General features: G+C 47.0%; 1 protein-coding gene across 2 annotated transcripts in view; it reads right to left on the bottom strand.

Annotated features, from left to right (window-relative positions):
* Window positions 1-13,040, bottom strand: part of GRID1 (glutamate ionotropic receptor delta type subunit 1) — a 783,526-nt gene that overhangs the window by 268,606 nt on the left and 501,880 nt on the right. For both annotated transcript variants that reach the window (XM_015147073.3, NM_001257667.2), the window contains 1 exon segment: window positions 12,566-12,736. In XM_015147073.3, coding sequence (XP_015002559.1) covers window positions 12,566-12,736 — 171 coding nt within the window.

Genomic DNA, 13,040 nt, shown 5'->3' with positions numbered 1-13,040 from the left:
CAGCGGGAGCCCAATGGGAGAGAAGCATAGCATTGTTCTCAGATGTTACCTTCACACCACCCCAGCCCTCCACGGGCACACTGGAGCACAAAGGAGAGGAGTAGGAGAAGGGAAGGGGGTGAGGGCGAGGTAACGTCCACCCTCAGTCAGATTTGTGGCCCCCCACTGATAACTGTTGCACAAACAACCCTCAGCCAAAGTGGGTCAAGGGGACCATTCTCTGAACGCCTAAGCAGCAAGTCGTCTGCTAAAAATATTTTAGAAAAACAAAATCACCAGATAAAAATAGGAGATCATGTCAGCCTCACAGGACTCCTGCGAAGATCAAATAGGCTCCTTGGGCTGCAAAAAGAACCCCTCCTCCCGCAGCCTCACTCCCACCCTCCTCAATATGTCCCTGTACTACAACACCTCTGTGCCTTGTTCTCTGCCCGCAATTTACTTCCTCATGTTTCTTAGTCCAGGTGCTCCAAAAGCAGAGCCTTAGATCAGAACTTAGGTGGCAGGAACTCTCCAGCAACTGAAGCGGAAGTCTGAGATGAGCCAATAGGAGGTGCAAGACATCACAAACATCTGCCCCGTTATGCCTGTCCAGTCCTCAAGGGCCATTCCCAGCATGTCACATCCAGGCAGAGCTGACTGCCACCCCTGTAGGTGTCCTTGTGCACAGACCATTGCTGAAGAGCTCTGTCCTGTCACCCAGCTCTGACCACTGTGGGCTGCATGCCCAGGGTCTCTGCATGCTGTAGGTGTGATAGGTACGTGGACGATGGCCAGATGTTGCAGAGGTGTCAAGAGTGTACTAAAACCAGAGCCTTGAACTGAGGGGGAGCAGAAGGTCAGTGCCTGGGCTGACCCTCTTCAGGGGCCTGCAGCTCACAGGAGCTTACTTGACAGCAGGAGGAAAACTAAGTACCACCACCCACCGGGAGCTCACCCCCCACCGCACACAGAACACCATGACAGAACTGTGCCCTCAGCCACTTGAGGCCTAGAGGAGCATTTCCTCAATGAGCAGGACTGATTCACTCTGTTGCTGGCAACTCCCCAGCCCTCAGGAGCCTCCACCACTGCATGTGTTTTAAGTCTTCCTCCCCTCTGGAAAACAAACCCATGATGGAGATGTTGTTATAAGGAATATAAGCCACTTAGAATTGCTTTGTTGTTTTTGGGTTTTTTTTTTCTTTACCCAAAAGAATAACTTGAAACTGAGAATCCTTAATGATGTGAAGATTTCTCTTCTCAAGACATTCATGGGTCTACAAGTCACCCACTCATAGCTGCTGCTATTTAACCAGCCAGGTCTCTTTGACCCCTACCCCTATCCATCCACACACTTACACATCAGGGCAGAGTCTACAGCACCAGCTCATCTGTGGCTCTGATCAGAACCCAGTGGAATCTCCTTTTTACTTCAGCACTTCTATTCACAATGAATCAAGGTATTCAACAAATGTATGAATGCAGAGAGGTCTTGAAAAAAAGAGGAAAAAGCAGGACATGACTCAGAAAGGCCAAAGGAAGCCCTCAGTCCTTCCACAAGTATGTCTACTTGGAAGGGCAAATACATACCAGTTCACAGGAACAGGCTTGAGCAATGCACTTTTCCAGGCACAGATAGGCAGGCCTTCCCACTGCCCACATATCACCCTGGATGTACCCTCTTCCATTACATATGTTGTCAGCTCATAAATGTGTTTACCTCAGCAAACTTCAAGCTCTTTAAGTACTCTCTCTAGAACTCAGCACCAATCAAAGCACATAGCTGGTACTTAATGTATGTTTAATGGCTGAACACATGGTAGACACATGTATGCACAAACAGAAGGGTAGATGAGTGTGTAGATGTATGAGTAGATGGATGGATGGATGGATGAAGGGATGGATGGATGGATGGATGGATGGATGGATGGATGGAGTGATGGATGGACAGATGGACGGACGGACGGACGCACGGACGGATGGATGGATGGATGGATGGATGGATGGATGGATGGATGGATCTTCTCAGAAGGCATATACTAACCATGCTTTACAAAAAAGAGAAATTATAGAAAATGAATCGCAGATAAAAGAGATTTTATCCCTCCAACTTTGACTTTGGAGAGAGCCTCCTTTTTTCAAACAGCAATTTGTTCTTGTCTAAAACCTCCTCAAAACACCTTCTTGATCTTCCCAAGAAGCTGTTTCCATTTACTCCACTTACTCCTAACTGTTCTCTGGTAAGATGTTGTCTCTCCCTGCCATGGGCATAATCTAACACTGCAGTAATAATCTGTGGCTCCCCCATCTGCACTCCAACCTCAGCATCCTCACAGAGGCGACCTACTTTGTGCAAACTGACTTTAGCTGACAGTTCACTGGTGGCAATGCAGAGGGTAGGAAAGGCCCTAACCTCACAACCGATTCTGAGAAGGGATTTTTGGATTAAAAAAATCACAAGTATATAGTAGAAAGGCAGTTTAAACTTGGGGCCCTCTCCAGAGCCTGATAAACATAAGAGAAGCCTTTCCTTAGGGAAGATAGCTGGATACCAGTGTCAGGGACGGTCATGTCAAGCCCCTGAGAAGGAAGTCGGGAAGGAGAGAGGCTTCCAGATGCATGGATGCTCACTCATCATTGACCACCAGGGGCCAACAGCCCAGGCTGGAGCCACAGACCACAGGTGCAGAGAATGAGGCCTGGCTTGAAGAAGTCCTTGCCTCACTCCCTCATATTTTAGGTTAGGCACAGCACAGAGTCCATCAGCAAAGGTAAGGCAAGCAAGCAGATGCTGTCACTATTTAAACCCTCATCCCCATGCAAGCAGGAGCCCAGGGCTCTGGGTGACCTAGGAACACTGCAGCATAAAGTTCCAGGAACCAAAAAAGCATTCCAGGTAAGAGTAAATTTGAGAAGCAAAAGACAGGTCAAAGTGCCAAGGCCACGGGCATGGCAAAGGAGAGACCTGGTAGCAAAGCAAAATACCTAGAACCAGGTCAGAGATGCTAGAGGGAGTGAAGTCAAGGCCAGACAGAAGCCAGGAAAAGGGCTTGAGGCCTTCCTGGGAGCCCGTGGGCTCTATTATAAGTGAGGAGAGAGCTGGAAGAGGGACTGGATGGTTTCATTTAGCCACCCCAGAGATTTACAGTAAGTTCCTCTTTCACTAATTACCATATAGTATGACTCTCACACCAGGGTTGCAGCTTAGGCAAGTGGTCTAATAGGATCCACAACAGCTTTGGATTCATCCCAACCTGGACCAGCTTTACTCACAGCTGGACCCCAGGTCTCTACAGTAGTGCCTGGATACAGCAAGCACTCAATAAATGTTGATTGAACTAGTGAAGTAGATCTCCATTAGCATCCATTTGCTGAGTGATGTTGAACAAGCTGTTGAACACTCTGAGACTTACCTTTATAATAATAAAATACAGTGTGATCTGGGCCCCTGGAGAGGTGCAATGTGGCAGCCCTGATTTATCCACCTGTGGAATGCAGATGGTAGTACCTCTGTGTGCCAAGTACTATTCTAAGATCTTTGCATGCATCTTCATTTTCAGAGGGAGCAGAGACAGAAAGGAATAGAAGAGGCAAATAAAATATCTAAGCAGCTTCCTGATTTCAATATGTATGAGCTGAGAGCTCCTCCAGGGATGTCCCCAGAAGCTGGGGTCAGCACGAGTCTAGATGCAGAACATGAGAACTACTGAGAAAATGAATTTGTATCCTCCAACACCACTCATCCTCTCCCACAAAGTCCCTTGGTCCCTAAAGCCTTCCAAAGGCACGAAGGGAACATGTCTGACTCCTATAGACTTGAGGGTCAGAGATCAAGCAAGAATCAGCATTGAATATTAATTCCCAGTCCCACCTGAAATCTGCTCACCTGAGCACCTGTGTACATGTCCCTGGCCTCCTCCAGGTCCCAGCAGCACAGACACAGCTGCCACAGCCCCCAGGGTCTGAGCCGCACCTTTCAGGGCTGCATGATCTGAGGTGTTGCAGGGCGGCCCTTTAAGGGAAAGGCCATTTCTCTACCCCTAGGATGTTTCATAAAAGGTACCAACACAGGAAGGCTCAGAGAGTGTGTGTTGCATGGCAGGGGGTGGAGGGGAAAGCTCTATAATACCCTGACTCTGGTTCCTGAGAGGGAGACAGTGTGGCCCACTGCAGTCAAAAGCCAGACATTCACACAGCAAGGCTGGCTCAGCCACGGGAGCCTTTGGCACAGTGGATTCTGCAATGAGATCAGCAAGGTGTGCAGGGGAGATGGGGAAGGCAGGCAGGGTATGGCTGGAACAAAGGCCAGCTGCAGTCCAGCATCCATGGAAGGCAGGTGCTCTGCACTCCACCCTCTGCCCAGCTCAGGGGTTTCAGTCCTGGGGAAGCCTCCAGATGTCCTCACTCAATGGTCACCTCCCATTTTAGGGGTGAAGTTCAGGTGCCCTTATTTTTCCCTAAGGAGATGGTAACCACTGGTTAACCTGTCTCCAGTCTCAGATCCTCCCTTTCCACACTGCATAGAGTTGCCTTTCTCAGATACACATCTTCCACATCACATCACCAAGGGCAGAGTCCCAGTCACTGTTGTCCCCTCCAAGTTACTTCGCAACTTCTTGCCTCTCACCCCTTGCCCCAGGCACAATGAACTCTTTCCCTGCTCTCTCAGGCCTCTGGGCCTGTGCACTGCCAGTTTCCCTAATCAGAACATGCTACAACGTGGAAATTAAAACTCCCAATTTTTAGGGGTTTATGAGAATTAGGAGGAAACATTTGTGAAAGGTCTAACATAAGAAGAAATGCATAACAAATGCATAAATGGGTATTTATGGAATTACTGAAAGTTGAATAAGAGTTCTAAACATGTTCTTAGAAACACGAAGTTGGCCGGGCGCGGTGGCTCAAGCCTGTAATCCCAGCACTTTGGGAGGCCGAGATGGGCGGATCACGAGGTCAGGAGATCGAGACCTTCCTGGCTAACACAGTGAAACCCCGTCTCTACTAAAAATAATACAAAAAACTAGCCGGGCGAGGTGGCGGGCGCCTGTAGTCCCAGCTACTCGGGAGGCTGAGGCAGGAGAATGGCGTGAACCCGGGAGGCGGAGCTTGCAGTGAGCCCAGAACGCGCCACTGCACTCCAGCCTGGGCGACGGAGCGAGACTCCGTCTCAAAAAAAAAAAAAAAAAAAAAAAGAAACACGAAGTTAAAGAGATGTCAAGGCATTTGCAAAGAAGATGCCTCTTCTTAGAAGACAAGTGGTGGTGGATAGAGGCTGCTGGGGAAAGAGATGGGAGCTCTGTGTGAATAAATGTGGAACTGGCCATCTCTCACCAGAATCTCAGGCTATGCATTTCCCTGAGATGGCAGGATCCTGGCAAGGTGTAAATTTCCAACATCAGTTACCCAAGCAGGAGATGGGTCCTCAGAAAGGTAACGGGAAAGGTAGGAGGCGTCTCTGGGAAGCAGGAGAGAACTCAGCCGTGAGCTCTTGTTGGGGGCTTGCAGCTCTTGAGAGTCCCAGGTGGATACTCTTGGCTGCTGGATAATTAGAGATGAGTCACAAGAAGTTGACTGAGGACCAGGGATGGAAAAATAGATTTTTTAAAAATTTATTACCAGAATTTCTATTACATCAGTAACTATACTTTATTTAGGAAAATACCTTGTGTCAGCAGGAGCAAAGGCCACCAGTAAGACTGTTAAATTGATCTTCATGAGAAAATAAGGAATCAAGATCCAGAGGGAGGAAATGGATGGAGCACTGGGGGCAGGGGAGCAGTGCTCAGAAACACTGCACATTCCGCAGAGGGGAGGGGCTTCGAAGGCTGAATCCTGCTTGAGCAGTTACAATGCAAATGCCCCACCCAACATCCCACCATGTGTAACACTGGCTCTGAGGCTCCCGAGGAGATGTGAAGGCTACCTTCGTCCACTCAGGCCACTGCAACAAAAAACCACAGACTGGGTGGCTTATAAGCAACAGAAACTTAACTTCTTACCGTTCTGAAGCCTGACAAGTACAAGATCAAGGTGCCTACAGATTCTGTGTCTAGTGAGGACGTGCTTTTTGGCTCATAGGTGATGCCTTCTCATCTTGTCCTGGCAGAGTGGAAGAGGAGAACTCTGGTCTCTGCAGCCCCTTATAAGGGCACGAATCCCATTTATGAGGGCTCCACCCTCATCACCTCCCAAAGATCCCACCTCCTAATACTGTCACCTGGGGGATGAGGTTTCGAAATAGAAATTTTGGAGGGATACAAACATCAGACCACAGTGGATATCTTGTGTAGAAGGGAATTTGTTGTCTTGTTGAAACCAGGAAGGCACTGACTTTCCACCTGGGCAAGCACTGGGCAGGGTGGAGGCATGCACATTGGAAGCCCAGGTGTTCCGGTCTGTTATTGAATCCCTGGAAGCAGGATCAGGACCAAAGATAATGAGCATGTAAGTCCCCCATGAAGTGTGTTGAGGTCCTCAGGAGTGCTGCAGGCTCCCAGGATGATCCAGCTAAGACCTTTGCCCCCATCAGTGGGGAAGGGAGAGGCCCCCGGAAGACAGGAGGGTGTGTCTGCTGGATGGCCAGACTGTCTGCCTTCCTGGCAGCAGCACATACCTTCTCTGTAGTAAATCTGGGGGTATTCCAGCCTAGTATTTGTTATGCTCTGGGGCCCAGGGAATTGTTGTGCATCCGCATTATCAAGGTAAAAATCATCCTTGGAGGCGAAGGAAGATGAATCGCAGGCCAGGGTCAGAACCAGACCGTTATCCTCCCAACACCAAAGCTGGAAGTGTGGGAAATGTTTTCATTAAGAAAGGCTGCATTTCCTCCAGGCTTTTAAAGAGCCTAGTTTTCTCTTCCCTCTGTCATTAATCAAGCAAAGTGGACTGTTCAGGGAGACATCACAGAGGCAAACAGCAGGAACTGACCTCTGACCAAATCCTCAGACAGGTTGTGGTTGGCCAGCAAAGTTAGACAAGCAGCTAACAGAGGGTCCAGCGGGGAGGACAAGTTGACACACAGATGTCACAGCTTGAGAAATCCATGCCAGGTGAAGTCTCTCTGCCAAACTGCTGCCAGTCCAGCTGTCCTGGGATAGGGCACCACAGCCAAGCCTCAGGAGGAAGCAGACGGTAACAGAGGGCACGGGGGATGCAGGGAGCTCTGCTCACTGCTGAATCTGAGGGGATGGAGTGAAGAGTGAAGAGGGCTATCTGTTCACACCCAAGGTTTTCTGGGCTTCAAATGCACGCACGGCCACCTGCAGCCAGAACAGCAGCCGGTTGCACCCAAAGAGAACACCTGTGCAATTGTCTCCGACAAAGCCTTCCCCACTCTCTGTGTTAAATGCTCCCATATGGGTCTTTAGGGCTAAGTAAACCATTGAAAGTGACATGAAATCCAAGGTAGCTGGTATGTGGAGGCTCGGTGAAGCTCCAGAGGACAGGCTTCTACCAACAGGTTGACAAAAACCTTTTAGCCATGGAAGAGTACAGAAAGCCCTAAAAAAAAGGGATGTCAGAGGGAGAGGGGTTGAAATCCTCTAATAGATTGTGCGCAGCACAGAGGAAGAACGATTCCATCAAGCCATTCGACAATTTTTAAATACAAGAAGAAGAGAAATTTCAACCTGAGGGACCATTTTATGGTAATACCACATTAGCCCCCAAAGCTTAATTCAGGGATCCGGCTCCACAGTGACCACACAACACAGTTTATATCATTTGCCTGTCACCCCTTAGAAACACATTTGAATATAAATGGGGGGATGACTATGTGATAATACGCCTCTTACTTCAGTTGCAGCCCTGATGTCACAGGGCAGTACAGTTCCAGAGACAGAGTACGTTACAGATTCTCCTCTAAGCAAAGATGCCCGTGAAATCTTAGCAAAGTCTCAGGGTTCTGAGGGACTGGTTATCACTTTTATTACTAGCTGAGTCAGACAAGTCCTAAACTAACTTATCAAGGAAACAAGAATGAGAAACACACAAATAAGACAGTGCTTTGTTGGAAAAATAAACAACAGTGCTGCATGCTGGCAAAGGCAATGCTTTTGGAGCACTAGGGGTCACATATTTAGGTATTTTTCTTCCAAGGGCCTTTTGTTCTGCTAAATAGGAACCAAATTGATGTGCTATAATAGTCCTTGGTTGGCTTTAGAGCACAGAAAGCCCTGACCACAGGCCTCATAGAGGATGACAGAGTTTCTGAGGCCAGCTCAATAGAGAAGCCAAGGGATGGATGCTATTGCAAAAATTCCCTGTTCTTCTTGGTCCTCCCAGAAACTTCTAAACCAGAATGATCTTCCCAAGAGTAGCCATTTGGCAGGGGGGACTAAAGATGGACTGGAGAGCTCCATTTCCAAAAGGATCTTCACTAATTTCGTCAAGACATAGTTAATAATCCATGACATAAATGTTTTTTTTTTCCTTGAGTTAGTTGTTCTAAACATGTTAGTCTTCTCGATAAATCTCACAACTAGAGGCTAGTAGAAATTAGTTTGCCTTCCACACTGTCATTAAGAAAGAAAGAAGTGGTAATAGCTATGGAGGAAACTGGAAGGGAATGGCTTGTAAATGAGATGAATCTACAAGATACCCAAGTAGTTATTGGGCAGGATGAGTAAATAAATCCACATTTTCCTCTCATGATACCGCCTCGCAAGGAAGCAGAGGAAGCAGATGCAACAAATGGAGACCGAGATTCCTTTAATAAAGTGTTTTACATATATATATGTACATATATATATATAAAGAGGCATCTAGAGTCAGTTTAACTTGTATTGAGACCTGCATTCTTAATAGATTCATCCTTTAATTCCTTATTGAGGGTCTTCAATGAGCAGGGTCTTGTGGTCTTGTATAAAGAGCTACATGAGTCTAAAAGACATAGCTTGTCAACTCCCAAGCAAGGAAGCTATGATTCAGTACCCATGGGAGAGATGTGGACAATAAGTGGTACACAAAACCTGTGATAAGGGGCTGGAAAGATAGAAGCTGCCCTCCCACCTGCAGTGATGCCTTTTTTTTTTTTTTTTTTTTTTTTTTTGCTGAAGAAGTGGGTCCTCTTTATTTCTTTTTTTTTTTTTTAGTTTCTTTTTTTTATTTATTTTTTATTATTATTATACTTTAAGTTCTAGGGTACATGTGCATAACGTGCAGGTTTGTTACATATGTATACTTGTGCCATGTTGCTGTGCTGCACCCATCAACTCGTCATTTACATCAGGTATAACTCCCAATGCAATCCCTGCCCCCTCCCCCCTCCCCATGATAGGCCCCGGTGTGTGATGTTCCCCTTCCTGAGTCCAAGTGATCTCATTGTTCAGTTCCCACCTATGAGTGAGAACATGCGGTGTTTGGTTTTCTGTTCTTATGATAGTTTGCTAAGAATTATGGTTTCCAGCTGCATCCATGTCCCTACAAAGGACACAAACTCATCCTTTTTGATGGCTGCATAGTATTCCATGTTGTATATGTGCCACATTTTCTTAATCCAGTCTGTCACTGATGGACATTTGGGTTGATTCCAAGTCTTTGCTATTGTGAATAGTGCCGCAATAAACATACGTGTGCATGTGTCTTTAGAGCAGCATGATTTATAATCCTTTGGGTATATACCCAGTAATGGGATGGCTGGGTCATATGGTACATCTAGTTCTAGATCCTTGAGGAATCGCCATACTGTTTTCCACAATGGTTTAACTAATTTACAATCCCACCAACAGTGTAAAAGTGTTCCTATTTCTCCACATCCTCTCCAGCACCTGTTGTTTCCTGACTTTTTAATGATCGCCATTCGAACTGGTGTGAGATGGTATCTCATTGTGGTTTTGATTTGCATTTCTCTGATGGAAAAAGCGCGCTTTGGAGACAGGTAGACTAAATCACACCAAAAAAAAAAGGAGGCTATGTTCAGCCTTTCCATGGAAACCCTAAATGTACTTGTCCACACCCTCAGTAATGATGATAATAGGTTAAGTATCCAGTATCTTAAATGCTTAGGCCCAGAAGTGTTTTTATTTGGGATTTTTTTTCAAATTTTGAAATATTTGCATTATATTCCAATTCCAGTTGAGCATCCCTAATCCAAAAATGCAAAATCTGAAATGCCCCAATGAGCATTTTTTTAGTGTCATTTTGGCACTCAAAAATTTCAGATTTCAGAGTATTTCAGATTTTGGATTTGCAGATTAGAGATACTCAACCTGTACTGCTAATAGCTCAGCTCTGAACTGAATGCTTTCCGTATGTTCTCCCATTTAATTTTTATTATGGCTCTGGGGGGTAATACTCCAAACCTCAATTTAGAGAGGAGGGACCTGAGGCACAGAATGATAAACAAATAATAATAATGAAATAATCGGCTAGTGACTAGAGTTACCAGGATTTGAACCCAGGTGATTTGATTCCTCTTTTACTGTTGCTGCTATTACAAGATTCCTATAGTGTTGCACTTAAGCTTTGCTCTTTATGCAGTGCCTGGGTCTCAGCAGGAACAGAGGGAGGTGCAGTGTCCCAGGATTCCTGGGTCTGACACTGCATTTACCTCATTTGATGATGTTCGGCCACATATCTGGGAGCTGCGCCTTTGTTTCTCCTCACCATGGGCACGTGTCATTTAAGTAGGCCCTCAGATAGATTCCCTTTTGAACCCCTCGGTCTCTCTCTCTACTCCAGTGAAAAGACTTTTTGTATCCAATGTGTCTGATGTGCAACCAAAGGGCCCACCTGCGCCTTTCACCCACAGCAAAAGGAGGCATCACAGGCCCCAACAAGAAGCACTTTCCTCTTTCCCCTGCTCCAACCTTTGCAGACACTTCTGTGCCATGGAAAGTGGCCCCATCTTTGTTCCTCAAGGAGACTGAGTGCAGTTTAACTAAGACCCAGAGAATGACTTATGGCACATGAGGCAAGGGTGCCATGTATTTGGAGGGAGGAAGCCCTTCAAGGGAGAGAGAAGCTAGAAAGACCTGCAGAGAGTGAGACCTTCACAGGCTCTGGCCCCACAGAGAGCAAAGGGATTCCCCTCTCCCGGTGCACTGGGTGGGAATGGGCACATGCTCCCTGAGCCCCATTGTCTAAGGCCATTTCCATCCACATGGAGGCTGGGAGTGATGACTACAGAGGCACAGTGAAAGGAACTTACTTGGCCTTCACCATTTCTTCCAGACTCCACATAGAGAAGGCAGAATAAACCAGCAGCACCTCAACGTAAACTCTTGCACCAGGGCCTTTCACTCTGACTCGGGTGCCCAGGCTCTTGAGTCCATGAGTGCTGCAGGGGCCTTGGGTCCACTCTCTTCGCCACCCCTCTACCACCTTAGAAAGACCCCAGACACTCTGGTGGGCTACCTGGAGCAGAAGACACTGGTGGAATGGGGATTATTCCAGCTAAAATCAATGTGTGCTGTGTTTCCACCTCAACCAAGAACACATTTATCATGCCTACCATCATTGAGGCATGTTTCCTTTTTCTCCCTACATATAAGATTACAGAGTAGATTCATTCCTTTGGCAAATTTGACACACGTCCACACCCCACTCAAGATTCCAATAATTACCTTCTACAAAATGTGTGGCCCCTGATACAGTGAGAACAAAATATTATGGGGTGGGGCTGATACTCAGGTGGCAGGTACAGCCATCTCTGTTCAGAAACCCTGATTTCTACCCCTCATGCCTGGCTGGGTAAAGATGGTAGAACTAGTTTCAAATGCTGAGTGGAAAGCATATCACATGTACAAACTTCTGGCCAATTTCCACAAACCCAACTGGAAGAAATTTCCTTCTGTCCTGTGGTTCTCACTAAGCATCAGTGAAAGTTTTCTGAGGCACCACATTCCTAACCTAGAAGTGGATTTGAGGCTGCCAGTGGGCACTCTCCACACTGCTTCTCTGTTGCTCCCAAACACCCAGAGAGAAACCACCTCTTACACCAGGCACATAGCTCTCCATCATATTCCAAGGCCCAAGACAAGCTAGTGCCAATTGCACATACTTAGGGTTGAAGGAATGACCAGAAACACTTGGTACCTTTGGCCTTGGAAGGAACCATGTGCGTGGGGTTCCATGTCATGGTCCTGCTGTCCTGCCCCTCCCTGCTCAGCTGGGCATCCAGCAGTGTCCTGGGTGACCCAAGCCTCAGCACTCAACCTATGTGTTGGGAGAGTCCCAATTTGCTTTGCAAGGGTCACGTCTGTATTAAGAAGAGCTTAAAACAGGTTCAAAATGATCACTTCCCAAAGAAGACTCCATCCCCAGCCCTGCCAGACGAACACATTCCCACAAAGCAGTCATCACAGAGACATAAGAGACAGGAATCTTTTTACCCTCTATGCATGGACTTTTAAATACCAGAGACACCCAGTGAGCCAATAAGCTCTGTCTGCTGACAACAGGCATAATTGCCTGCTAGTACTACTCAGAGACACTGCCCAGTCGACTGGTTTCAATTTCAACAAATGACAGAGCTAGTAATTGAAGTTGGTGGCAACAGGAGGCCCCCACATGTCTCCCTTGGCCAAGGGTGTGGGTGAGACTCTTGGTGAAGGGCACTGGGGAGAAGAGGCTGAGCACTGACCTGCAGCATCTGGAGGTAGCCTTCCTGGGGGTCGCAGAGCAGGGAGGAGATGCGGTGGTTGTTCCTCATGCATTTCTGATTGTCCTTTGCAGACGGAAAGATTTGCCGGACCACGGTCATCCTTCCAAGGGCACTATGGACCAGATCCAAGATCTCCGGGTCACTGATTTCCTAGAAAAATAACCAGGCCCATGCTTACCATCCACTCATGAACTATCTCTGCAAGAGACCTATCAGGAGGCGTCTAGGCCAGCAGCCTGAAAAACTGATACCAAAGAAGGCAAGGGATTGGGCCCAGGTCACACAGTTCATTAGTTGCTTATTCACAAATAATACTTGCTATCCTTTAGGGGCAAACAAGATTAGTCAACATTTTCCCTGAAGGCTAGAAAAAGATGTTTGAGGCTAAACCACTGAAGCACTGGTTTCCACAGGTGTGAAGCTTTTAGGAACTAATGCTGTCAAAGGTCATGGT

This window comes from Macaca mulatta, chromosome 9, assembly GCF_049350105.2.
Source record: "Macaca mulatta isolate MMU2019108-1 chromosome 9, T2T-MMU8v2.0, whole genome shotgun sequence".
NCBI classification, from domain to species: Eukaryota; Metazoa; Chordata; class Mammalia; order Primates; family Cercopithecidae; genus Macaca; species Macaca mulatta.
Note: the sequence above shows the minus strand (reverse complement) of the source record. Positions and strands in the feature narration are given on the sequence as shown.